Here is a 27,648-nt window from a genome sequence, read left to right on the forward strand (position 1 = left end):
TAGGCCGTCTCGTCGTTGTTGGTAATCAAGCCTACCACTGTTGTGTCGTCCGCAAACTTGATGATTGAGTTGGAGGCGTGCGTGGCCACGCAGTCGTGGGTGAACAGGGAGTACAGGAGAGGGCTCAGAACGCACCCTTGTGGGGCCCCGTGTTGAGGATCAGCGGGGAGGAGATGTTGTTGCCTACCCTCACCACCTGGGGGCGGCCCGTCAGGAAGTCCAGTACCCAGTTGCACAGGGCGGGGTCGAGACCCAGGGTCTCGAGCTTGATGACGAGCTTGGAGGGTACTATGGTGTTGAATGCCGAGCTGTAGTCGATGAACAGCATTCTCACATAGGTATTCCTCTTGTCCACGTGGGTTAGGGCAGTGTGCAGTGTGGTTGAGATTGCATCGTCTGTGGACCTATTTGGGCGGTAAGCAAATTGGAGTGGGTCTAGGGTGTCAGGTAGGGTGGAGGTGATATGGTCCTTGACTAGTCTCTCAAAGCACTTCATGATGACGGAAGTGAGTGCTACGGGGCGGTAGTCGTTTAGCTCAGTTACCTTAGCTTTCTTGGGAACAGGAACAATGGTGGCCCTCTTGAAGCATGTGGGAACAGCAGACTGGTATAGGGATTGATTGAATATGTCCGTAAACACACCGGCCAGCTGGTCTGCACATGCTCTGAGGGCGCGGCTGGGGATGCCGTCTGGGCCTGCAGCCTTGCGAGGGTTAACACTTTTAAATGTCTTACTCACCTCGGCTGCAGTGAAGGAGAGTCCGCATGTTTTCGTTGCAGGCCGTGTCAGTGGCACTGTATTGTCCTCAAAGCGGGCAAAAAAGTTATTTAGTCTGCCTGGGAGCAAGACATCCTGGTCCGTGACTGGGCTGGGTTTCTTCTTGTAGTCCGTGATTGACTGTAGACCCTGCCACATGCCTCTTGTGTCTGAGCCATTGAATTGAGATTCCACTTTGTCTCTGTACTGACGCTTAGCTTGTTTAATAGCCTTGCGGAGGGAATAGCTGCACTGTTTGTATTCGGTCATGTTGCCAGACACCTTGCCCTGATTAAAAGCAGTGGTTCGCGCTTTCAGTTTCACGCGAATGCTGCCATCAATCCACGGTTTTTGGTTAGGGAATGTTTTTATCGTTGCTATGGGAACGACATCTTCGACGCAGGTTCTAATGAACTTGCACACCGAATCAGCGTATTCGTCAATATTTTTATCTGATGCAATACGAAACATGTCCCAGTCCACGTGATGGAAGCAGTCTTGGAGTGTGGAGTCAGCTTGGTCTGACCAGCGTTGGACAGACCTCAGCGTGGGAGCCTCTTGTTTGAGTTTCTGCCTGTAGGCAGGGATCAGCAAAATGGAGTCGTGGTCAGCTTTTCCGAAAGGGGGGCGGGGCAGGGCCTTATATGCGTCGCGGAAGTTAGAGTAACAATGATCCAAGGTTTTACCACCCTGGTTGCGCAATCGATATGCTGATAAAATTTAGGGAGTCTTGTTTTCAGATTAGCTTTGTTAAAATCCCCAACTACAATGAATGCAGCCTCCGGATAAATGGTTTCCAGTTTGCAAAGAGTTAAATAAAGTTCGTTCAGAGCCATCGATGTGTCTGCTTGGGGGTATATACGGCTGTGATTATAATCGAAGAGAATTCTCTTGGAAGATAATGCGGTCTACATTTGATTGTGAGGAATTCTAAATCAGGTGAACAGAAGGATTTGAGTTCCTGTATGTTTCCTTCATCACACCATGTCTCGTTAGTCATGAGGCATACGCCCCGCCACTCTTCTTACCAGAAAGATGTTTGTTTCTGTCGGCGCGATGCGTGGAGAAACCCGTTGGCTGCACCGCATCGGATAGCCTCTTCCCAGTGAGCCATGTTTCCGTGAAGCAGAGAACGTTGCAGTCTCTGATGTCCTCTGGAATGCCACCCTTGCTCGGATTTCGTCAACCTTGTTGTCAAGAGACTGGACATTGGCAAGAAGAATGCTGGGGAGTGGTGCGCGATGTGCCCTTGTTCGGAGTCTGACCAGAAGACCGCCTCGTTTCCCTCTTTTTCGGAGTCGTTTTCTTGGGTCGCTGCATGCGATCCATTCCGTTGTCCTGTTTGCAAGGCAGAACACAGGATCCGCGTCGCGGAAAACAACGATAAACACCTGCCTCTGATTGAGAACCAATCTAGGCAACCATAGACTTACATAAACACCTAGAATGATCACAACCCCATAAATCTACAAAAAACCCTAGACAGTACAAACACCCTAGATGAGACAAAAACCATACATCACCCATGTCACACCCTGACCTAACCAAAATAATAAAGAAAACAAAGATAACTAAGGCCAGGGCGTGACACTCGAAGCAGCGTTACCCATGCAGAGCAAGGGGAACAACTACTCCAAATCTCAGAGCGAGTGACGTTTGAAACGCTATTCGCGCGCACCCCGCTAACTAGCTAGCCATTTCACATGGTTACACAAGCCTAATCTCGGGAGTTGATAGGATTGAAGTCATGAACAGCTGGCAAAGAGCTGCTGGCAAAACGCATGAAAGTTCTGTTTGAATGAATGCTTATGAGCCTGCTGGTGCCTACCATCGCTCAGTCAGACTGCTCTATCAAGTCATAGACTTAATTATAACATAATAACACACAGAAATACGAGCCTTAGGTCATTAATATGGTCGAATCCGGAAACGATCATTTCGAAAACAACACGTTTATTCTTGCAGTGAAATACGGGACCGGATGGCATCCATAAGTCTAAATATTGCTGTTACATTGCACAACCTTCAATGTTATGTCATAATTATGTAAAATTCTGGCAAATTAGTTCGCAATTAGCCAGGCGGCCCAAACTGTTGCATGTACCCTGACTCTGCGTGCAATGAACGCAAGACAAGTGACACAATTTCACCTGGTTAATATTACCTGCTAACCTTTCTTTTAGCTAAATATGTAGGTTTAAAAATATATACTTCTGTGTATTGATTTTAAGAAAGGCATTGATGTTTATGGTTAGGTACACGTTGGAGCAACGACAGTCCTTTTTCGCGAAAGCGCACCGCATCAATTATATTCAATGCAGGACACGCTAGATAAACTAGTAATATCATCAACCATGTGTAGTTATAACTAGTGATTATGATTGATTGTTTTTTATAAGATAAGTTTAATGCTAGCTAGCAACTTACCTTGGCTTCTTACTGCATTCGCGTAACAGGCAGGCTCCTCATGAGGCAGGTGGTTAGAGCGCTGGACTAGTTAACTGTAAGGTTGTAAGGTGGAGTCCCTGAGCTGACAAGGTAAAAATCTGTCATTCTGCCCCTGAACAAGACAGTTAACCCACTGTTCCAAGGCCGTCATTGAAAATAAGAATGTGTTCTTTACTGACTAGCCTCGTTAAATACAGTTGTAAAAATAAATAAATAAAAAATCGGCAAAATCGGCATCCAAAAATACCGATTTCCAAATGGTATGAAAACTTGAAATCGGCCCTAATCGGCCATTGATCGGCCATAACACTGACAGAGGAGATTTACGATGTCTTTGGGTGATAAAACCTAAAGTGCATTCCAGAGAACATGGGTTAATGTTTCTGCTATATACCGTACCAGGGAGAGATGGTTCTAGTTTGGAGTCTTAACCTTGTGACACATTCTAAGTATCTGTTGTTCGTCATGTAGGTTGAAAGGGGTGTATCTTGGCTATAAAAGACCTTTGTACTTTTGTCTTGACACTCAACGGATCATTAGAAATGGTGAATCGTTGACAAGTCATTGCTATTGCAAACCTCTTATTATAAAATATTTAGTTTAAGTATGACTCTGACTTGCGTGATAAGTTTATCTCTCCTCATTTGATAGTAAAGAAATGAACCACCACACTCTCCTTGTGTTTGTCTCAACCCCCTCCAGGTATCACCCATCTTCCCCGTGTGCTTATACCTGTGTTTTCTGTCTGTCTGGGCCAGTTCATTTTGTTCTTTCAAACCTACCAGCATTTCCCTTGCTCCTGTCTTTGCTATAGTCTCTGTTTTCTAGTTTCCCAGTTTAGACCATTCCTGCCTGCCCTGACCCTGCCTGTCATCCTGTACCTTTGCCTCTTCTCTGGATTACCGACCTCTGCCTGACCTGACCCTGAGCCCGCCTGCTGTTCCGGTGCTTTACATCCTCTCTGGATTATTGACCACTGCTCGCCTTGTTTAAATAATAAACTTTCGTTTTTCAACACTGTCTGCACCTGGGTCATACCTGAAACATGATAGTATATAGTGGTTGAGTGTTTAGCCATGTCCTTTTGATTTGTTTTGTCCTGTAGTCACTGCCAGTTTAGTAGCCTTTGTTAAGGCCTCTACAAATGCAATTGATATAAAATACAAAATACTAATTGGTATGCTGTAATACATAATTACTTATTCACTGTTAGCAATTGCTGTAATTTTATTACAATACAATTTAGCAGAATGCCATTGAGTTCCTATAAAGCGTTGCTCTTTACAGTACTGTACTGTAATATAGAATCACAGTAGCTAAACTGTTCAAGGTTTGCTGTAAATTTACAGCAATTTGTTAGTGTACTACATTGGTGCCAGAAATGGGATGTATGTGGGTTGATAGTGACTGGGTCACAGATAATTCTTGCATGGCAGATTGGCAAGGGAATAGGCACGTGGGTAAGTGTGTCTTATATCACAGAGAAGTGCTCCTTTCATCTTTCATCTTGTCTGCTGCTGCACCATGGAAACAGGGATACCGGATTTTCTTTCGCTCTCGCAACTCCCCATCACACACATACCTGAAATATTATTATCATGAGCAAACGGATAGGAGACAGGTCAAACACACACATACATGACTGTAATCAAGCAGCCGCATGGCAACAGCGCAGTCAGTAGGGGGTAACCATGGCAACAGTCCGTTCTTGGCTACCATAGCAACAACATAGCACTGGATTACAAACACCAGCTTGATTTCATTCAACTTTGTCCAGGTGACCTATTTGAACCATTAGGCCTTCCAATGATGACCTAGAGACAGACACAACTACAAACAACCACATACAGATCTTTCTCTCTCTCGCTCTCTCTCAATTCAATTAAATACAATTCAAAGGGCTTTATTGGCATGGGAGACATATGTTTACATTGCCAAATCAAGTGAAATAGATAATAAACAAAAGTGAAATAAACAATCAAGAATGAATAGTAAACATTACACTTACAAGTTTCACAGGAATAGACACATTTGAAATGTCATATTAAGGCTATGTACAGTGTTATAATGATGTGCAAATAGTTAAAGTACAAAAGGGAAAATAAATAAACATAAATATGGGTTCTCTCTCTGTGTGTATGTGTGCGTGAGTGCTTGCGTATGTGAAGGGCTATCGTGCACAGACAGAGCATGTGTTGCATAATCCTGAAATACAGTAAATAACTCATAGATACAGAGGCGTGTTAAACACGCTAGGCTGAGTGTGTGCGCGTGCGCATTCATGTGTGATGACGCCACACTCCCCCGCCCAACTCGCTTTGCGTCGCATCTGGATCTGAAAACTGTCCTCAGCAGCAGCAATCAGCAGCACAGCCGTATCGGTGGCCGCAAGGGAGAAGAGGAGAATCTCATCACGGGAAGACGGGAAGGTGTACCTCTACATCTGATCATATCTCTTTTTTTCCTGTCTCTCTCTTGCTTTTTTCCGTTTGAACGGAATAGTCTCTTCTCTTACACCTGATCATCTCTCACAGAAACAGAATAGGTTTAAAAACAGAAGAGAAGAGTAACGTTACAACGAAGGGAGGGACTAATGGAGGCATAAAAAGCAAAGGAGAAGAGAGGAGAAATTTACCTCTCCCCTAGACTACACTCGATAATCTCAATAACGCTCTCCTTTGCGCTATCTCTCTCTGGTCATGGCGTTGCAGGGGACCAGCCTGCTCGAGAACCCGGTCCAGGCAATTCTGTACCTTAGAGAACTGACCACTATAGTTCAGAACCAGCAGAGCCTCATCCAGACACAGCGCCTGCGCATTGATGAACTGGACCGGCGCGTGGACGAGCTGCTCGGGGAGAACAGGAATCTGCGCGAGGCAAGAGTACAACATCATCATTATCATCACCCGGACTCCAACAGGAACCTTCATCATCCTCAGCACCAACATCCAGACACACAAACCCATGACACCGGGTCTCTGCCTGCCCAGCCTCCGCCTGAAATCCACCCGGACCAAGAAAAGCCGCCTCCACAACGCGCTTATCCGGAGGACATGCAGTTGGTACCAGCCCAGCCGCAGTCAACGAGCCCTCCGCCAAGCGAGGCCGGCCCGGGCTCGGGGGAGGACGGCAGGACCAGCCCGGGCTGCCGCACACTGAATCCCCTGGTTCCCCTAGCTCCCCTCACTCCTACCACTCTCTGCCGCTCGGTGGGTCTTGCCAATCAATCAGAGTGAGTCCATTTACTATCTTTTATCAGCGCGAATGTGATAAAGTGTGTGTGTACTGTAAAAAGCAAAGCAAAAACAAGTTGTTTCAACTAATTACTATTAAGTAACCGGTTCCACAGACTTTTATTTTGTTTACGTAAAGCTTCAATTAAACACTGAGTCTCAAATAGCCACCTGTCCCTTTTAATAGCCAGGCAATATTACACATTACAGCAAATAAACACCGTTTCAAATAAACGCGGGGTCTAAATGAATGGTTTAGGAGGTTACCACGAATTGTTTTAGGTTTAATGTTTGACTTGTTACATAAAAAAATCAGTAATGACTCTAAAAAATTACATTTACATTTAAGTCATTTAGCAGACACGACTTACAAATTGGTGCATACACCTTATGACATCCAGTGGAACAGCCACTTGCATCTAAAATTTTTTTTTTTTTTGGGGGAGAAGGGGGAGAAGGGGGAAGGATTACTTACCCTTACTTACCCTATCCTAGGTATTCCTTGAAGAGGTGGGGTTTCAGGTGTCTCCGGAAGGTGGTGATTGACTCCGCTGTCCTGGCGTCGTGAGGGAGTTTGTTCCACCATTGGGGGGCCAGAGCAGCGAACAGTTTTGACTGGGCTGAGCGGGAACTGTACTTCCTCAGTGGTAGGGAGGCGAGCAGGCCAGAGGTGGATGAACGCAGTGCCCTTGTTGGGGTGTGGGGCCTGATCAGAGCCTGGAGGTACTGAGGTGCCGTTCCCCTCACAGCTCCGTAGGCAAGCACCATGGTCTTGTAGCGGATGCGAGCTTCAACTGGAAGCCAGTGGAGAGAGCGGAGGAGCGGGGTGACGTGAGAGAACTTGGGAAGGTTGAACACCAGACGGGCTGCGGCGTTCTGGATGAGTTGTAGGGGTTTAATGGCACAGGCAGGAGCCCAGCCAACAGCGAGTTGCAGTAATCAAGACGGGAGATGACAAGTGCCTGGATTAGGACCTGCGCCGCTTCCTGTGTGAGGCAGGGTCGTACTCTGCGGATGTTGTAGAGCATGAACCTACAGGAACGGGACACCGCCTTGATGTTAGTTGAGAACGTCAGGGTGTTGTCCAGGATCACGCCAAGGTTCTTAGCGCTCTGGGAGGAGGACACAATGGAGTTGTCAACCGTGATGGCGAGATCATGGAACGGGCAGTCCTTCCCGGGAGGAAGAGGAGCTCCGTCTTGCTGAGGTTCAGCTTGAGGTGGTGATCCGTCATCCACACTGATATGTCTGCCAGACATGCAGAGATGCGATTCGCCACCTGGTCATCAGAAGGGGAAAGGAGAAGATTAATTGTGTGTCGTCTGCATAGCAATGATAGGAGAGACCATGTGAGGTTATGACAGAGCCAAGTGACTTGGTGTATAGCGAGAATAAGAGAGGGCCTAGAACAGAGCCCTGGGGACACCAGTGGTGAGAGCGCGTGGTGAGGAGACAGATTCTCGCCACGCCACCTGGTAGGAGCGACCTGTCAGGTAGGACGCAATCCAGCGTGGGCCGCGCCGGAGATGCCCAACTCGGAGAGGGTGGAGAGGAGGATCTGATGGTTCACAGTATCGAAGGCAGCCGATAGGTCTAGAAGGATGAGAGCAGAGGAGAGAGAGTTAGCTTTAGCAGTGCGGAGCGCCTCCGTGATACAGAGAAGAGCAGTCTCAGTTGAATGACTAGTCTTGAAACCTGACTGATTTGGATCAAGAAGGTCATTCTGAGAGAGATAGCGGTAGAGCTGGCCAAGGACGGCACGCTCAAGAGTTTTGGAGAGAAAAGAGAGAAGGGATACTGGTCTGTAGTTGTTGACATCGGAGGGATCGAGTGTAGGTTTTTTCAGAAGGGGTGCAACTCTCGCTCTCTTGAAGACGGGAGGGACGTAGCCAGCGGTCAGGGATGAGTTGATGAGCGAGGTGAGGTAAGGGAGAAGGTCTCCGGAAATGGTCTGGAGAAGAGAGGAGGGGATAGGGTCAAGCGGGCAGGTTGTTGGGCGGCCGGCCGTCACAAGACGCGAGATTTCATCTGGAGAGAGGGAGAAAGAGGTCAGAGCATAGGGTAGGGCAGTGTGAGCAGAACCAGCGGTGTCGTTTGACTTAGCAAACGAGGATCGGATGTCGTCGACCTTCTTTTCAAAATGGTTGACGAAGTCATCTGCAGAGAGGGAGGAGGGGGGAGGATTCAGGAGGGAGGAGAAGGTGGCAAAGAGCTTCCTAGGGTTAGAGGCAGATGCTTGGAATTTAGAATGGTAGAAAGTGGCTTTAGCAGCAGAGACAGAGGAGGAAAATGTAGAGAGGAGGAGTGAAAGGATGCCAGGTCCGCAGGGAGGCGAGTTTTCCTCCATTTCCGCTCGGCTGCCCGGAGCCCTGTTCTGTGAGCTCGCAAGGAGTCGTCGAGCCACGGAGCGGGAGGGGAGGACCGAGCCGGCCTGGAGGATAGGGGACATAGGGAGTCAAAGGATGCAGTAAGGGAGGAGAGGAGGGTTGAGGAGGCAGAATCAGGAGATAGGTTGGAGAAAGTTTGAGCAGAGGGAAGAGATGATAGGATGGAAGAGGAGAGAGTAGCGGGGAGAGAGAGCGAAGGTTGGTACGGCGCGATACCATCCGAGTAGGGGCAGTGTGGGAAGTGTTGGATGAGAGCGAGAGGGAAAAGGATACAAGGTAGTGGTCGGAGACTTGGAGGGAGTTGCAATGAGGTTAGTGGAAGAACAGCATCTAGTAAAGATGAGGTCAAGCGTATTGCCTGCCTTGTGAGTAGGGGGGAAGGTGAGAGGGTGAGGTCAAAGAGGAGAGGAGTGGAAAGAAGGAGGCAGAGAGGAATGAGTCAAAGGTAGACGTGGGGAGGTTAAAGTCGCCCAGAACTGTGAGAGGTGAGCCGTCCTCAGGAAAGGAGCTTATCAAGGCATCAAGCTCATTGATGAACTCTCCGAGGGAACCTGGAGGGCGATAAATGATAAGGATGTTAAGCTTGAAAGGGCTGGTAACTGTGACAGCATGGAATTCAAAGGAGGCGATAGACAGATGGGTAAGGGGAGAAAGAGAGAAAGACCACTTGGGAGAGATGAGGATCCCGGTGCCACCACCCCGCTGACCAGAAGCTCTCGGGGTGTGCGAGAACACGTGGGCGGACGAGGAGAGAGCAGTAGGAGTAGCAGTGTTATCTGTGGTGATCCATGTTTCCGTCAGTGCCAAGAAGTCAAGGGACTGGAGGGAGGCATAGGCTGAGATGAACTCTGCCTTGTTGGCCGCAGATCGGCAGTTCCAGAGGCTACCGGAGACCTGGAACTCCACGTGGGTCGTACGCGCTGGGACCACCAGATTAGGGTGGTCGCGGCCACGCAGTGTGGAGCGTTTGTATGGTCTGTGCAGAGAGGAGAGAACAGGGATAGACAGACACATAGTTGACAGGCTACAGAAAAGGCTACGCTACTGCAAGGAGATTGGAATGACAAGTGGACTACACGTCTCGAATGTTCAGAAAGTTAAGCTTACGTAGCAAGAGTCTTATTGACTAAAATGATTAAAATGATACAGTACTGCTAAAGTAGGCTAGCTGGCAGTGGCTGCGTTGTTGACACTACACTAATCAAGTCGTTCCGTTGAGTGTAATAGTTTCTACAGTGCTGCTAATCGGGGGCTAGCTGGCTAGCTAGCAGTGTTGTTTACGTTACGTTGCGTTAAAAGAACGACAATAGCTGGCTAGCTAACCTAGGAAATCGCTCTAGACTACACAATTATCTTTGAAACAAAGACGGCTATGTAGCTAGCTACGATCAAACAAATCAAACCGTTGTACTGTAATGAAATTAAATGAAAATGTGATACTAACTGTGGAGCGAAGCGGAATGCGACCGGGTTGTTGTTGGCTAGCTGTTAGCTGTTAGCTGTTGGCTAGCTAGCAGAGTCTCCTACGTTAAGGACGACAAATAGCTGGCTAGCGAACCTCAGTGAATTAAGATAATCACTCCAAGGCTACACACACTAAACTACACAATTATCTTGGAAACAAAGACAGCTATGTAGCTAGCTAACACTAGACTAATCAAGTCGTACAGTTGAGTGAATAGCACTACAGTGATGCTAATCTGTGTGCGTTAGCTAGCGCTTGCTAGCTCCTGGGCGAATAGCAGTGAAGGCTACGTTAGGGCGACGAAATACGATAATTATGCAATTATCTCTGATACAAGGACGGCTATGTAGCTAGCTAAGAAGAATTGCTAAGATTAGACAAATCAACCGTTGTACTATAATGAAATGTAATGAAAAAGTTATACAACCTGCAGAGCGAAGTGCGAATGCGACCGCTCGCTCCAACCCGGAACCGGAAATGATGGTAATCATCCGTTTTTATTGTCAGCAAGAAACTGCTAGCCATCTGCTAACAGCTGAAAACAGATTATTTTTTTTAGATTTTTCTTTACATTATGGCAGACTACACCTGTTGGTGTATTGCCGCCACCTACTATACAGGGTTTTGAAACAAAAAAAGATTACAATTGGGGGAAGAATGGGGGACCCGAAATACTGTATTACAAACAACCATCCCACTCCTTCAGTCACCTCTCTACATAGGCTCAGGTGCCTGGGAGGACAGAGCATTCATCAACATAATTCCTTGTAATGCCTCTGCAGAAAAATCCCTTAGTCCCAAAAAACGCTCAGCGGCACTCACAATGATACCTATTTTCTTCGATTTCCTCTCTGTTTTGCGCTGTGCAGTTGATAACCAAAGTAATAAACGCTACAATGTCCACCTTCTTAATATGGAACATGTCGGGATTCCTCTGTTGACAAGGAACATCATCTTGTGTCTCAACTCCTACTACCATTACTTCTTCAACTTCACTCCTTTCTTCCACGTTTCTCAACGTCTATGGAAAGTAGACATTCTGGACAGCCCTTATTGTCACTTCCTTCTGCTTAGAACTCCTAGCTAACTGGCAAGCACAAGAACAATCAACAACTTGGTGAGTACAGACCCCCAGAAATCGGCCGATCGCCTTCTAGTGGCGAAAGTAAAAACAGCAAAAAATGCATAGTCAAAGAGGAGAATAATTATTCTGTCTAATAGGCGCCTGTTGTGTTCAGTGATAAACCTTTTTGGGATAGGGGGCAGCATTTTCACTTTTGGATGAATATTGTGCCCAGAGTGAACTGCCTCCTACTCTGTTCCAGATGCTAATATATGTATATTATTATTAGTTTTGGATAGAAAACACTCTGAAGTTTCTAAAACTGCTTGAGTGATGTCTGTGAGTATAACATAACTCATATGGCAGTCAAAAACCTGCGAAAAATCCAACCAGGAAGTGGGAAATCTGAAGTTTGTAGTTTTTCAAAGCTTGGTCTGCCGAGTACACAGTGTCTATGGAGTCAAGTTGCACTTCCTACTGCTTCCACTAGATGTCAACCGTCTTTAGAAACATGTTTCAGTCTTCTGCTATAAAGGAGGGGTGAATGGGAGCTGAATGAGTCATGGGTCTGGCAGAGTGTCTCAGGCTCGTGACGTGTGCTCCCGACAGAGTTAGCTCTCGTTCGTGTTTTTCTTCAGACAATGAAATTCTCAGTTTGGAAACTTATTGATGATTTATGTTAAAAACATCCTAAAGATGGATTCCATACATCGTTTGACTTGTTTCTACGACCTGTAACGGAACTTTTCGAGTTTTTGTTTGGACGAAGTGCTCGCGCCTCATGAAGATGGATTACTGGGCTGAACACGCTAACAACAAGTGGCTATTTGGACATAAATTATGGACTTTATAGAACAAATCAGTAATTTGTCGAACTGGGATTCCTGGGAGTGCCTTCTGATGATGATCATCAAAGGTAAGTGAATATTTATAGTGTTATTTCTAACTTCTGTTGACTCCAACATGGCGGATATTTCTTTGGCTGTATTGGGCTCTGAGCGCCGTTCTCAGATTATGCTTTTTCCGTAAAGTTAAGAAAAATCTGACAGAGCGGTTGCATAAGCCTACATCTTACTTTTTCGAACATTCTGTTAAAAATTGCGCAACATTTCAGCGTCCTGCTACTCATGCCAGGAATATAGTATATGCATATGATTAGTATGTGTGGATAGAAAACACTCTGACGTTTCTAAAACTGGTTAAATCACGGCTGTGACTATAACAGAACCTGTGTTTCATCAAAAAGTGCAAGAAAAACGGATCACCGAAAACTGGAAAAAATATAAATGCGCCACTTGCATGTATTGTCTATGGGAAAGCAAATTACATGGGGCTGAGATTGCAAGTCCTACAGCTTCCACACGATGTCGCCAGTCTTGTCAATTGCCTGGGCTTTGTTTCTTGGTCAAACGAGTAAGAGAGAGCCCATTCCTTCCGGTCTCCGACAGGATGTTTTGGAGGGGAAATTTCCGACCATGATTTCAAGACGTGGAGCTATTGAATACACATCGCCCTGTGATCAATTTGATAGATTGTTAACGTTTACTAATACCTAAAGTTGGATTACAAAAGTATTTCGAAGTGTTTTGTAAAAATTTATCGTCAACTTTTTTAATTAAAAAAATTACGTTGCGTTTTAAAACAGTGTTTTTTCCTGGATCACACACTTTTCATAGATTTAATCGAAAAAAAGACCCAATTGTGATGTTTATGGGACATCTAGGAGTGCCAACAAAGAATCTCGTCAAAGATAATGAATGTTTTATATTTTATTTCTGCGTTTGGTGTAGCGCCGGCTATGCTAATTATTTTGTTTACATTTTGTTTGCATTTCCAGATGGCTAGATGGCACGCCTGCGTGTCGGGGGGGCTTAAGATGTTAAGGAGAAGTCTATCTTTAATTCTGTGAATAACACTTGTATCTTTTATCAATGTTTATGAGTATTTCTGCAAAATTACCAGATGTTTTGGAATCAAAACATTACTGCACAAAACTGAGATTTTCGGATATAAATATGCACTTTATCGAACAAAACATACATGTATTGTGTAACATGATGTCCTATGAGTGTCATCTGATGAAGATCAAAGGTTAGTGATTCATTTTATCTATATTTCTGCTTTTTGTGACTCCTATCTTTGGCTGGAAAAATGTCTGTGTTTTTTTGACTTGGTGGTGACCTAACATAATCATATGTTGTGCTTTCGCTGTAAAGCATTTTTGAAATCGGACAGGATGGGTAGATTAATAAGATGTTTATCATTCATTTGCTGTATTAGACTTGTTAATGTGTATTTAAAAAAAATATCGCTCTCTGCCTTTTCAGCGGAATGTTGTCGAGGGGTTCCGCTAGCGGAACGCCTGCCCTAGAAAGGTTCATAAAATAAACGGCACGGTATTAATTGAAGTTTTAAAATAAATGAGTTAGCCCAAATATAGCTAAAACTTAAGAAAACGTAGGCAAAAATTCAGTTAACTTAAAATGATTTCTCATATTTATTCAACTTGAAATTATTACCAAAAAAAAGCAGTGGAACTAGTTACAACAGGGGAGAACGACCGACGCCTCACATTGAAGCCACGGTAGTTGAAGGCCAACCGCGGTTCGGCAGGAATTTCCATGGCTTCAATGAGAGTGGGCATTGTTTCTCCCCTGATTTGAACCTCTTGTTTCATGGCATTCTGAGCTTCCTGCTACTCCACCGTGTCTGTTTCAATTTTCAGTTAATCTAATAACATGATGTCACGGTCGTTGGAATAACTGGACCAAGGCGCAGCGGCCGTAAGAGTTCCACATGTTTATTTAAATTAAACTCACAGAAAACAATAAAGCGCAAAACGAAACGTGAACCTATGCAGTGCTCACAAGCAATAATACATAAACAAGATCCCACAAAAACCCAGTGGGACAAGGCTGCCTAAATATGATCCCCAATCAGAGACAACAATAGATGGCTGCCTCTGATTGGCAACCATACCAGGCCAACATAAAAAACTAGAGTACCCACCCTAGTCACACCCTGACCTAACCAAAATAGGGAATAAAACGGCTCTCTAAATTCAGGGCGTGACACATGAGGAATAAATACATAATGATTAACGATAACTTGGCTATTAAGTGCCTTCAGAAACTATTCACACCCCTTCACTTTTTCCACATTTTGTTGTGTTACAAAGTGGGATTCAAATCGAGTGAACCATGTTTTCTAGGATTTTGCCAGTGCTTTAGATCTATTCTGTTAATTTTTTACCATAAAAAAACTCCATAGTCCTTGCCGAAGTTAAGCATACTGTAAGGGTTTTCCTCTGGTGAAAGAGAGGCGGACCAAAATGCAGCGTGGTGGTTATTCATGTTCTTTAATAAAGGAACTATACATGAGAGAACTAACAAAACAATAAATGTGTGAAAACCTAAACAGTCCTATCTGGTGCAAACACAGAGACAGGAACATTCACCCACAAAACCCAACACAAAACAGGCTACCTAAATATGGTTCCCAATCAGAGACAATGACGAACACCTGCCTCTGATTGAGAACCATATCAGGCCAAACATAGAACTAGACAAACTAGACATGTAACATAGAATGCCCACTCAGCTCACACCCTGACCAACCAAAACATAGAAACATACAAAGCAAACTATGGTCAGGGTGTGACAGTACGCCCCCCTCAAGGTGCGGACTCCGGCCGCAAAACCTGAACCTATTGGGGAGGGTCTGGGTGGGCATCTGTCCGCGGTGGCGGCTCTGGTGCTGGACGTGGCCCCCACTTCACCGTAGTCTTAGTCCCCCACCTTGTCCGCTTCCGTGGCCTCCTAGCCACGGCGACCCTATTTAATGACACTGGACTGAGGGGCAGCTGCTCGGGACAGAGGGGCAGCTGCTCGGGACAGAGGGGCAGCCGCTCGGGACAGAGGGGCAGCCGCTCTGGCGCCTCTGGGCTAGAGGGGCAGCCGCTCTGTTCGCCTCTGGGCTAGAGGGGCAGCCGCTCTGGCGCCTCTGGGCTAGAGGGGCTCTGGCGCCTCTGGGCTAGAGGGGCTCTGGCGCCTCTGGGCTAGAGGGGCTCTGGCGCCTCTGGGCTAGAGGGGCTCTGGCGCCTCTGGGCTAGAGGGGCTCTGGCGCCTCTGGGCTAGAGGGGCTCTGGCGCCTCTGGGCTAGAGGGGCTCTGGCGCCTCTGGGCTAGAGGGGCTCTGGCGCCTCTGGGCTAGAGGGGCTCTGGCGCCTCTGGGCTAGAGGGGCTCTGGCGCCTCTGGGCTGAGGGGCTCTGGCGCCTCTGGGCTGAGGGGCTCTGGCGCCTCTGGGCTGAGGGGCTCTGGCGCCTCTGGGCTGAGGGGAGACTGGGCAGACTGGCGGCGCTGGGCAGACTGGCGGCGCTGGCGGCGCTGGGCAGACTGGCGGCACTGGCGGCACTGGGCAGACTGGCGGCGCAGGTCAGACTGGCGGCGCAGGGCAGACTGGCGGCACCGGCAGCGCTGGGCAGACTGGCGGCACTTGCGGCGCTGGGCAGACTGGCGGCGCTGGGCAGACGGGTAGCTCAGACGGCGCTGGGCAGACGGGTAGCTCAGACGGCGCTGGAGAGGAAGGCTCTGGCAGTGCTGGACTGAGGGGCTCTGGCGCCTCTGGAATGAGGGGCTCTGGCGCCTCTGGAATGAGGGGCGGGAGCTCTGGCAGCGCCGGACAGGCGGGAGACTCCGGCTGCGCCGGAGAGGAGGAAGGCTCTGGCGCCTCTGGGCTGAGGGGCTCTGGCGCCTCTGGGCTGAGGGGCTCTGGCGCCTCTGGGCTCTGGCGCCTCTGGGCTGAGGGGCTCTGGCGCCTCTGGGCTGAGGGGCGCTGGCGCCTCTGGGCTGAGGGGCGCTGGCGCCTCTGGGCTGAGGGGCGCTGGCGCCTCTGGGCTGAGGGGCGCTGGCGCCTCTGGGCTGAGGAGCGGGAGCTCTGGCAGCGCCGGACAGGCTGGAGCACCTGTGTTGATGGGACGGAGAGACATCCTGGTGCGGGGTGCCGGCACTGGTGGTACCGGGCTGGGGACACACACCTCAGGGCGAATGCCTTGCATACTACGCCAAATCAACTGCTCTCTCTCTTCACACTCCCCCAATTCTATTAACACCTCCTCGAGTGTCTCCTCATCTCCCATCCGTTCACTCTCCTCCATTCTGTCCAATAACTCCTCGACCCTCTCAGACTCAGCCCTCAGCTTCGCCGATAGCTCCGATAACATCCATGGCTCCTTACGGTAAACAGGGGGAGTTGGCTCAGGTCTGGCTCTGCCACACTCTCCCTGTGCTTCCAGCCGCTCTGCCGTGCTAGCTCCTCATAATGCCGCCTCTCTGCCTTCGCTGCCTCCAGCTCGGCTTTGGGGCGGCAATATTCCCCTGGCTCTGCCCAGGGTCTTTTCCCATCAAGGATCTCCTCCCAAGTCCATTTCTCCAAATAGTGCAGCTTCTCCCACTGCTGCTGCTGCTGCCTCTGTTGCTTCTCCTGCTGCTGCCTTTGCTGCTGCTGCTGTTGCTCCTGCTGCACCTGTCGCTTGTCCTGCTGCTGCTGTTGCTGCTGCCTCTGTTTACCACGCCGCTTGGTCCTTGGTTGGTGGGTGATTCTGTAAGGGTTTTCCTCTGGTGAAAGAGAGGCAGACCAAAATGCAGCGTGGTGGTTATTCATGTTCTTTAATAAAGGAACTATACATGAGATAACGAACAAAACAATAAATGTGTGAAAACCTAAACAGTCCTATCTGGTGCAAACACAGAGACAGGAACAATCACCCACAAAACCCAACACAAAACAGGCTACCTAAATATGGTTCCCAATCAGAGACAATGACGAACACATGCCTCTGATTGAGAACCATATCAGGCCAAACATAGAACTAGACAAACTAGACATGTAACATAGAATGCCCACTCAGCTCACACCCTGACCAACCAAAACATAGAAACATACAAAGCAAACTATGGTCAGGGTGTGACACATACCCATAACATGATATGAAAAGTTGGATATGTGTTGTTGGATTTTTCCCAAACATAACTGTTTAGGACCTAAAGTTAATTTCTTTGCCAATTTTTTACAGTTTTACTTTAGTGCCATGTGAACAAGATGCATGTTTTGGAATATTTTTTAAATTCTGTACAAGCTTTCTTCTTTTCACTCTGTCATTAGTATTGTGGAGTAACTACAATGTTGTTAATCCATCCTCAGTTTTCTCCTACCACAACCATTAAACCCCTTTTAAAGCCATCATCGGCCTCATGGTGAAATCCCTGAGCGGTTTCCTTCCTCTCCGTCAACTGAGTTAGGAAGGACGCCTGTATCTTTGTAGTGACTGGGTGAATTGATACACCATCCAAAGTGTAATTAATAACTTCACCATGCTCAAAGAGATATTCAATGTTTGCGTTTTTTTACCCATCTACCAATAGTTGCTCTTCTTTGCGAGGCATTGGAAAACCTCCCTGGTCTTTTTAGTTGAATGTTAAACACTATTATTGCACACAGAGTGAGGCCATGCAACATATTATGTGACTTGTTAAGGAAAACTTTACTTCAAAACTTATTTAAGCTTGCCATAACAAAGGGGTTAAACACTTATTGACTCAAGACATTTCAGCTTTACATTTTTTATTAATTTGTAAAAATGTCAAAAACATAATTCCACTGACATTATGGGGTATTGTGTGTAGGCCAGTGACACATCTCAATGTAATCCATTTTAAATTCAGTCTGTAACACAACAAAATGTGGAAGAAGTCAAAGGGTGTGAATACTTTTATAGGCAATGTATTATCCAACCACTGGACGCAGATGTCAATTCAACATCTATTCCACACTGGTTCAATGTAATTTTCTTGAAATGACGTGGAAACAACGTTGATTCAAACAGTGTGTGCCTAGTCGGCAGGACCTTGTTCAGCCACCACTTCGAGAAACATAGGACAGGCAGTTTATTTACTCGCCGTCGTAGTCTCATCAGGGAGACCGCTCTTTTTTCTCTTTTGCACCGTCTCTTCGTCTTTCGAGTCACAGGGATTTGGGCCTGGTCTGGAATGAGCAGTACATCCAGAGCTGCTGACTCGTTGAAGTAGAAATCTTCATCCAAATCGAGGTTCGTGATTGCTGTTCTGACGTCCAGAAGCGGTTTTTGGTCAAACGTTTATTTCTTTTTTGCAACACTTGGACCAAAAAGTTGAGTAAATTAAAAAAAGGCAGTGGAATCAGTTACTTAATAATAATTAGTTGAAAACACCAGATAATTTTTTATAGTGCGTGTGTGTGTGCCAACTTCAATTTCAACTTGAGTAGACCCATAGGGTACCAGGTTGTAAGATGCCTGTCTGCTTTCCTGATGATTTTGCCTGGTACAATGGTAGGATCATCATGAGTGTGACGTGGATAATTTAAAGTAGCGGATTATTTGCAGAGAGAGACCAAAACATAGGAGATTATATAACACACAGCTGTGTGTGTGTGTGTGTGTGTGTGTGTGTCTGTTTGGGTCTGTGTATGTGTTTGTTTGGAGGGATATTGCTCAAATGCATGCTACACCCTTGGCAAAGAAACACTGCTTTAAAACCTGGTTGAGGGGTGAGGTTTAAATATCAGACTGTAGTTGGATTGAATACAACTCTACTGTTGTAGCTGTGTAGGTTACTGTTACAGCTGTTGTAGACCTACTGTAGTTGGTTTAGCTGCAGCTCAGCTCTACTGTCCTAGCGTTAGTGGCCATGTCCATGGTTCTGAATCCATTTGAATTAAACCGTGTGTGTGTGTGTGTGTGTGTGTGTGTGTGTGTGTGTGTGTGTGTGTGTGTGTGTGTGTGTGTGTGTGTGTGTGTGTGTGTGTGTGTGTGTGTGTGTGTGTGTGTGTGTGTGTGTGTGTGTGTGTGTGTGTGTGTGTGTGTGTGTGTGATCTGATTATGAGTGAAATCCCAACAGGACTGCTGATTATGCTCTCTGGGACTCCTCTCCCACTGAGGACAAGAACAGAGTAGAAGAGATAAAGAGGGAAGAGAGGAGGGGAGATTGATGATGTTTAACTGTGAGGAAGAACCAGGGTTCCATGAGGCTGTTGGACCTGTGGACTGTTACTGATATTTAGACTTTGGAAGCATTGAGGAAATGGCACACGGGATATACAGGAACTACAGTAGAAAATATCCAATTAGGTTAAGTCAAACATTTTTATTCTTGCAATACATAAACCATAGAAAATAAAGGCTTTAAAATGTTTCCACTACATTCATTATTTCTGGAAGTTTTTTGCACAAAGGCTTTTTTGTGATTGTTCATTATCCAGCATCAACTTATCAACTTATTTTTGTTCTATCAACATTTGCTATACTGTGAATATTCAAGAACAAGAATATTAGCTTTTAAGTCTTAATTTGAGGTTAAGATTAGATTAAAAGTTTTAAAATACATTTTACAACCGTTTCCCCCCGATGATGACAACCATGTCTAGGGGTTAGTGTTCAGAGCTCTCTCCTACTCCTTCTCTCATTTTCTCTCCCTTCAACCACTACGTCTCTCCATATGATTGACAATACTCTCACATTACACAGTGCACAAACTGCAAATGTGGGGGGATGACGTGGAAGAGGACGTGGAATCGGCACACTATATAACCTACAGTACACAATAAAATAGGGTGCGTGTGTGTGTGTGTGTGGGGTACGTGGGTCTGCTTATTTCTCCCCCCGCCTCCTTCCAGCTGGTCCACATGTATCTGGCCCGCTTAGCCCTTAGAGCAAACTGTAATCAGTTACTCTCAGGACAGAGAGAGAAATAGAGATGAGAGGGGGAAAGAGAGAGAGTAACTGTCTGCTCTGACCCCCGCTCCTGGATAATTTATAACATGTTAGAGTGTCTAGGCTAGGGCTAGGGGCAGAGAGAGACTGAGTGAGAGAGCAGAGAGAAGGAGAGAGAGAAGAGGGAGATGTGTAGTGTTAAAATATTAACCTGCTCTCTGTGTTAGAGATGTTACAGCATTTGTGTGTGTTGTACAGACAGAGAGGTGACCTTGCTATGGCCAACACAGACAGAAAGAGTACTCCACTGTTACCTGAGATAAAGCTCTGGGTTGGTCCTATGAGCGTTTTGAACCAGCTGGGTTTGAATTCTTCCTGTAACGGAGTTCCTACCTTGACGTTGTTTTGACAATATTTGGCATGACAACAAACATGATTTGCCACTGGTCTTATAAAAGCTAGAATGACTTTGTATGCGGATGATTCCACACTCTACATGTCAGTACCCAAAGCCAGCGAGCTCACTGAAATTCTAAATAAGGAGTTATATTCAGTATTACAAACGGGTGAATAATAATAAACTGGTCTTAAATATATCAAACTAAAAACATAGTATTTGGTTCAAAACGTTCTCTAAGACCTACACCTCAACTGGAGTTATGTATAAATGATGTGACCATTGAGGAAGTTGAGGAAGCTAAACTCCTATGTATAACATTGGATGATAAATTATCCTGGTCAAGTCATATTGACAGAGTTGTTGTGAAGATGAGGAGGGGGTATGTCTGTTCTAAAAATATGATCTGTGGTTTTGACACAAAAATCATCTGTACTAGTTGTTCAGGTTCTGGTCTTGTCCCATCTTGATTACTGTAATATGGTCAAGTGCAGCAAAGAAAGACCTAGCAAAGCTGCAGCTGGCTCAAAACAGAGCAGTACACATTGTCCTTAACTGCACCTTGTTGGTGATTTTTTGTTGTATGTATTGGTGCTTTGTATGTTATGGTGTGCGATGGGTTTTGTACCCACTTTCTTTATTTTATATATGTTGGTTTTCAGAGTTGACTTCCCTGCCACCAGCACGCACCCCATTACAGAATCACTGACCCTTCTATGGAGTCAGCAGGAGAAGGTACCCCGGCCATAGAGGTAGAGGAGCGCGTCCAGGAGCATGCAGTAATACTTTACCATCTTGGTGCCGCCATGGACCGCGTTGTCCAGACAATGGACCTCTGGGAGAGACAGGGAGTTCTTCCAGCGCCTCCACCAGCACAACCGGGGTCTCCCTGAGCGCCCCTTTCCCGCCTGAACCCAGTGGGATCCGTCTCTCCTTGCCACAGGAGTACGACGGGAGTGCTGCCAACTGCCAGGGTTTCCTCCTTCAATTAAACCTCTATCTAGCCACGGTACATCCAGTTCCATCGGACCGTGAGAGGGTGTCCACCCTCGTCTCGAGCCTCACCGGGAAAGCCATGGAGTGGGCCAACACCGTATGGAGAGAAGGAGATGCGGCGTTGGACCAGTTTGAGGAGTTCACCCGCTGTTTCCGGGCAGTCTTTGACCACCCACCCAAGGGTAGAGCAGGCGGGTGAGCACCTCTACCATCTGAGGCAGGAGACAAGGAGCACCCATGTTTTCGCCCTGGAGTTTAGGACCCTGGCTAACGGCACGGGTTGGAACAACAGGGCCCTGATCGATCATTACCGCTGCAGTCTACGCGAGGACGTCCATCGGGAGCTGGCTTGCAGAGACACCACCCTCTCGTTTGACCAGCTGTTGGACTCGCATTCCCAGCATAAGGCGCTCGTCGATTCAGGCGCGGCTGGGAATTTCATTGATAAAGCTTTAGCCCATAGTTTTGGGGATCCCCATTATTCCTGTGGATGTGCCTTTCCCCGTTCATGCCTTAGATAGTCGACCATTAGGGTCAGGGTTGACTAGGGAGGTCACCGCTCCTTTGGGCATGGTGACGCAGGGGGGTCACACGGAAATAATTAGTCTTTTCCTTACTTTTACTCTCCTGCGTTTCCCATGGTGCTGGGCCTACCCTGGTTAGCTTGTCACAACCCTACTGTTTCTTGGCCACAGAGGGCTATCACGGAGTGGTTGCGAGAGTGCTCAGGTAGGTGTTTAGGGGTTTCCGGGTTGTGCTACTACGGTGGAAAGTCCAGACCAGGTCTCCACCGTGCGCATTCCCCCTGAATATGCCGATTTGGCTGTCACCTTCTCTAAAAAGGCGACTCAATTACCACCTCATCGACGGGGCGATTGTGCCATAGATCTCCTGGTAGACGCTGCACTTCCCAGGAGTCACGTGTATCCCTTTTCACAGGCGGAGACAGAGGCTATGGAGGGGGGTCTGATGCACTTGCAGTGGACAGCTGAGGCGGAGAGCATCAGCTGAGGTGGATGCTGGCCCATCCGGATCCCTCTTTGGCGTTCATAGTGGAGGTGGACGCGTCTGAGGCTGGGATAGGAGCTGTGCTCTCTCAACGCTCGGGTACACCAGAGAAGCTCCGCCCTTGTGCCTACTTCTCGAAGAAGCTCAGCCTGGCAGAGCGAAACTATGACGTGGGGGACCAGGAGTTGTTGGCTGTCATCAAGGCCTTGAAGGCGTGGCGATATTGGCTTGAGGGGGCTGAACACCCTTTTCTCATCTGGACTGACCACCGCAATCTGTAGCACATCCGGGCGGCGAGGAGACTGAACCCTCGCTAGGCAAGGGGGGCCATGTTTTTCACACGTTTTGTGTTTACCCTTTCTTACAGACCAGGCTCCCAGAACTTTAAGGCAGTCTCATTGTCCCGGCTGTATGACACAGAGGAGCGGCCCATGGATCCCACTCCCCACCTCTTGCTTGGGAGCTGGACGTGGACATTGAGCGGGCATCACGTGCAGGGCCCGCTCCCCCCATTGTCCAGCTTCACAGGGTAACACCACTATCCTGGTCGTAGTGGATCATCAGTCAGACCGAGGCTCCTGCGGTGGATGACTGGTTCCGGCGCGCGGAGGAGACATGGGACGCCGGCCATGTCCACCTTCAGCGCGTTGTGCTGCGCCAGAAAGTTGGAGCAGACCGTCACCTCAGTGAGGCCCCCGTGTTCGCCCCGGGTATCGGGTCTGGCTCTCGACCCGAAACCTGCCCCTCCGCCTGCCCTGTCAGAATCTGGGTCCGCGGTTAGTGGGGCCATTTAAAGTCCTGAGGAGAGTGAACGAGGTATGTTATAGGTTACAGCTTCCCCCCGATTACCGCATTAACCCCTCGTTCCATGTGTCTCTCCTCAGGCCGGTGGTGGCTGGCCCACTCCAGGAGTCTGAGGTGCGGGAGGTTCCTCCACCCCCTCTGGACATCGAGGGGGCCCCGGCGTACTCTATTCATTCCATACTGGATTTGAGACGTTGGGCGAGGGGCCTTCAGTACCTCGTGGACTGGGAGGGGTATGGTCCGAAGGAGAGATGCTGGGTTCCGGGGGAGGATGTGTTGGATCCTTCAACGCTGCGAGAGTTCCGGATCGCCCTCCGGGTCGTCCCCGAGGTCGGTGTTGACGTGCTTCTGTAGCCGCGCGTCGGGAGGGGGGTACTGTCATGACTTCCACTGAAGTCTGCCCCTGTCCTTGTTCGAGCGGTGTTCGGCGGTCGACGTCACCGATCTTCTAGCCATCACCGATCCATTTTCCATTGGTTTTGTCTTGTCATATATCACACCTGGTTCCAATCCCATCAATTACATGTTGTGTATTTAACCCTCATGTCCTTGTCGGTGATTGTTCGTTGCATGTATTGGTGCTTTGTATGTTTTGTTGTGCGACAAGTTTTGTACCCAATTTCTTTATTTTATTATTATTTTTTCGTTCCCCCCCCCCCCTCTGTTCCATGAACTGCGGAGCCACACACACAAACAAGCATACACACAGACACACTCTAACACGTCATGACAACGCCTCTTCCCATTCAGATCCTCAAAAAGTTATACAGCTGCACCAGCGAGAGCATCTTGACTGGCTGCATCACCACTTAGTATGGCAATTGGTTGGCCTCCGACCGCAAGGTGCTACAAAGGGTAGTGGGTACGGTCCAGTACATCAGGCGGTTTCAGAGGAAGGCTCAACAGACTCTAGCCACCCAAACCACAGACTGTTCTCTCTGATAACATACGGCAAGCGTTACCAATGCACCAAGTCTGGAACCAACAGGACCCTGAACCCTTCTACCCCCAAGTCATAAGAATTCTTAATAACACTTCTAAATAGCTGATCAAATGGCACCCGGACTACCTGCATTGACCCTTTTTTGCCTAAACTCTCTTGTACGGACTCTTTGCACACACACTGGGCTTTACCCTAACATTCACACATACTTACACCGACACCCCAACACACACACACACACATACACACACACACACACACACACACACACACACACACACACACACACACACACACACACACACACACACACACACACACACACACACACACACACACACACACACACACACACACACACACACACACACACACACACACACACACCCTAACCTTAACCCTTAGCCTAATCTTAACCCCAAATCCCTAACCCTAAGCCTAAAACTATACCTAACCTTAACTCCTAACTCTAAACGTAATCGTAACCCCTAACCCTAACCTTAATTGTAACTCTAATTGTAACCCTAAACATAAAAATAGCATTAAGTCTGCATTGTTGGAAAAGAACCCTTAAGTAAGCATTTCACTGTTGTTCTACACTTGTCGTCTACGAAGCATGTGATACTTAAAAATTAAAAATATTATTTTTAGTTGTATTGTTTGTACTGTATATCGTATAATTGTTTATTGTGTGACTGTCCTGGTCTATCAGTGTATCAGTGTTTTGTTACTTGTCACTGCACATGTGTGCATATGAATGAGTATGTGTGTGTGTGTGTGTGTGTGTGTGTGTGTGTGTGTGTGTGTGTGTGTGTGTGTGTGTGTGTGTGTGTGTGTGTGTGTGTGTGTGTGTGTGTGTGTGTGTGTGTGTGTGTGTGTGTGTGTGTGTGTGTGTGTGTGTGTGTGTGTAAGAGGGAGCGAGAGAGATAAAGAGAGAGAGAGAGTAGCCATCTGAGTAACCATCTGTACTTGTTAAATCTTACTAAAACAACAGATATGTCTGATGTCTCAATTATTTTGATGGAGATAATAAGGTTTGTGTGTGTTGAAAGTTTAGTTCTGATTAAACTCTGCTCTAATACCATAAGAGTAAAATAACTCTTTCCAACTCTTTGCCCCCTCTTGTCCCACCCACCTCTCCCCTTAATACCACACTCCTATCTCCTCTGCCCCCTCTCCTCTCCTCCCCCTCTCTTCCTCTTCAGGAGTCAGACAATACTACATCAGTTCTGCTGTCCTGCCCCAGAGGCTGCTCCCACTGGCTCCTCCAGGTAAGGTTGAAATCTGAACTCTGAAATCACTCTATCGCAATCTCTTTTTCTCTGCCTCTTCCTCTGTGACTTTCTCAGTCTATTAGCTGTTCTTCTTTTTTTTCTTCTGCCCACCTTTCTCTCTCTCTCTCTCTCTCTTTCTTTCTTTTTTTCTTTCTTTCTCATTTCATCTTCCCTCTCTCCAGTCTACCCTGCAGTGCCATTACTGATTCTCTCAGAGGGGCTATCTAATGGCTCTGTGATTGTGCCCCTGTGGAACTCCCTTTAGTTTGTCTGTATGTGTCTGTGTGTGCTGCTCAAGCCATGTCCACACACTACACAAATGCCATCAGACTCCTTCTCTGTCTGTGTGTGGGTGCGTAGTAGTGAAAGTGCTGCCAGTGACTGATTCAACCTATCTAGCCCTAAAGAGGTTGGAGGGAGCAGAGTAATGTTGTCATTACATTTTATGTCTATGAACTGGGAGTAGAGAAGTCAAGACCAAAACCGGGGGGAGGGGGGATACCGAGTTAAGACAGAGACTGCGAGTGGGGCGAGAGGTCCAAGACTGAGTCAAGGCGATAATAAATAAATGTGTCATGAAATGAGTGTGGATATTTGGCCTGGCGAAGTGGTTTAATGCAGGGAGATCGTTCAAGATTGACATCGAAATTGGACGTTTATCCATGTCCTGATGAGGTTGGGAAATGTCTTCAAAACCAGCCACTAAGGGTAACTATGATCGCTATTACCATCAAGTAGACTTGGATTTTGATAGGGTGTTGATGAGTGCCTAACCTTAATGTTTTAACCCTATCCCAAACCTTAACCATTACCATAACCATTCAGAACGAGTGCATAAACTTAACCCTTAACTTCGAAATTTGATGTTTGGATAAATGGAACAATACAGTGCAGCAGGAGGAACGATACAGAGCAGCAGGAGGAACGATACAGAGCAGCAGGAGGAACGATACAGAGCAGCAGGAGGAACGATACAGAGCAGCAGGAGGAACAATACAGTGCAGCAGGAGGAACGATACAGAGCAGCAGGAGGAACGATACAGAGCAGCAGGAGGAACGATACAGAGCAGCAGGAGGAACGATACAGAGCAGCAGGAGGAACGATACAGAGCAGCAGGAGGAACGATACAGTGCAGCAGGAGGAATGATACAGTGCAGCAGGAGGAACGATACAGTGCAGCAGGAGGAACGATACAGTGCAGCAGGAGAAACGATATCGAGCAGAAGGAGGAACGATATAGAGAAGCAGGAGGAACGATACAGAGCAGCAGGAGGAACGATACAGTGCAGCAGGAGGAACGATACAGTGCAGCAGGAGGAACGATACAGAGCAGCAGGAGGAACGATACAGAGCAGCAGGAGGAACGATACAAAGCAGCAGGAGGAACGATATCGAGCAGCAGGAGAAACGATATCGAGCAGAAGGAGGAACGATATAGAGAAGCAGGAGGAACGATGTAGAGAAGCAGGAGGAACTATACAGAGCAGCAGGAGGAACTATACAGAGCAGCAGGAGGAACGATGCAGAGCAGCAGGAGGTTCATCAAAATTTGACATTTGGGGAATGTGTATTAACTTTTATTTATGCAGTGAGACTGTGAGAGCTTGTTGGCTTTATGCTCTGACTGAATTTGATTTGATTTGATTTGAATGTGAGCTGATAGTTATGGTCTCGGCTAGTCTCAGGAAGAAATTACGAGTCCTCATTGTCCGAGACTGAGTCAAGGCAGAGTAAAAATATACCCGACACCGAGACAAGACCGAGACACTAAATACGTGGTCTCAAGACCGGACTCGAGACGGCCTACTACAATACCGTTGCATATTATCTATCTAAAATAAGATTGGGGGTCATCGCTCTATCGTATTTTAGATAGAATTGTGCGTGTCTGTTTGTGTATGTGCAGGTGTGTTTGTGTGTCCTCTCACTGTAGGTCTCTGTGCGGCTCTTGAGTGATGTGAGATGACAGATGTTAATTTCTCTTTCACTGTGACAGAGGAGGAGGCGGAAAAAACAGTTTGTGTGTGTGTGTGTGTGTGTGTGTGTGTGTGTGTGTGTGTGTGTGTGTGTGTGTGTGTGTGTGTGTGTGTGTGTGTGTGTGTGTGTGTGTGTGTGTGAAGCAGGAG

The 27,648-nt window shown here is 47.2% G+C and overlaps 1 protein-coding gene across 1 annotated transcript in view; it reads left to right on the forward strand.

The window, feature by feature from the left end:
- The first annotated feature begins 5,277 nt into the window (after positions 1–5,277).
- The window catches only part of LOC118400837 (IQ motif and SEC7 domain-containing protein 3-like), a 63,656-nt gene continuing 41,285 nt past the window's right edge, over positions 5,278–27,648 (forward strand). Inside the window, 2 exon segments of the mRNA XM_052474892.1 lie at positions 5,278–6,437; positions 25,453–25,518. Coding sequence (XP_052330852.1) covers positions 5,905–6,437; positions 25,453–25,518 — 599 coding nt within the window. The 5' untranslated portion in view covers positions 5,278–5,904.

Source organism: Oncorhynchus keta, chromosome 22 (genome assembly GCF_023373465.1).
Source record: "Oncorhynchus keta strain PuntledgeMale-10-30-2019 chromosome 22, Oket_V2, whole genome shotgun sequence".
Taxonomy (NCBI): domain Eukaryota; kingdom Metazoa; phylum Chordata; class Actinopteri; order Salmoniformes; family Salmonidae; genus Oncorhynchus; species Oncorhynchus keta.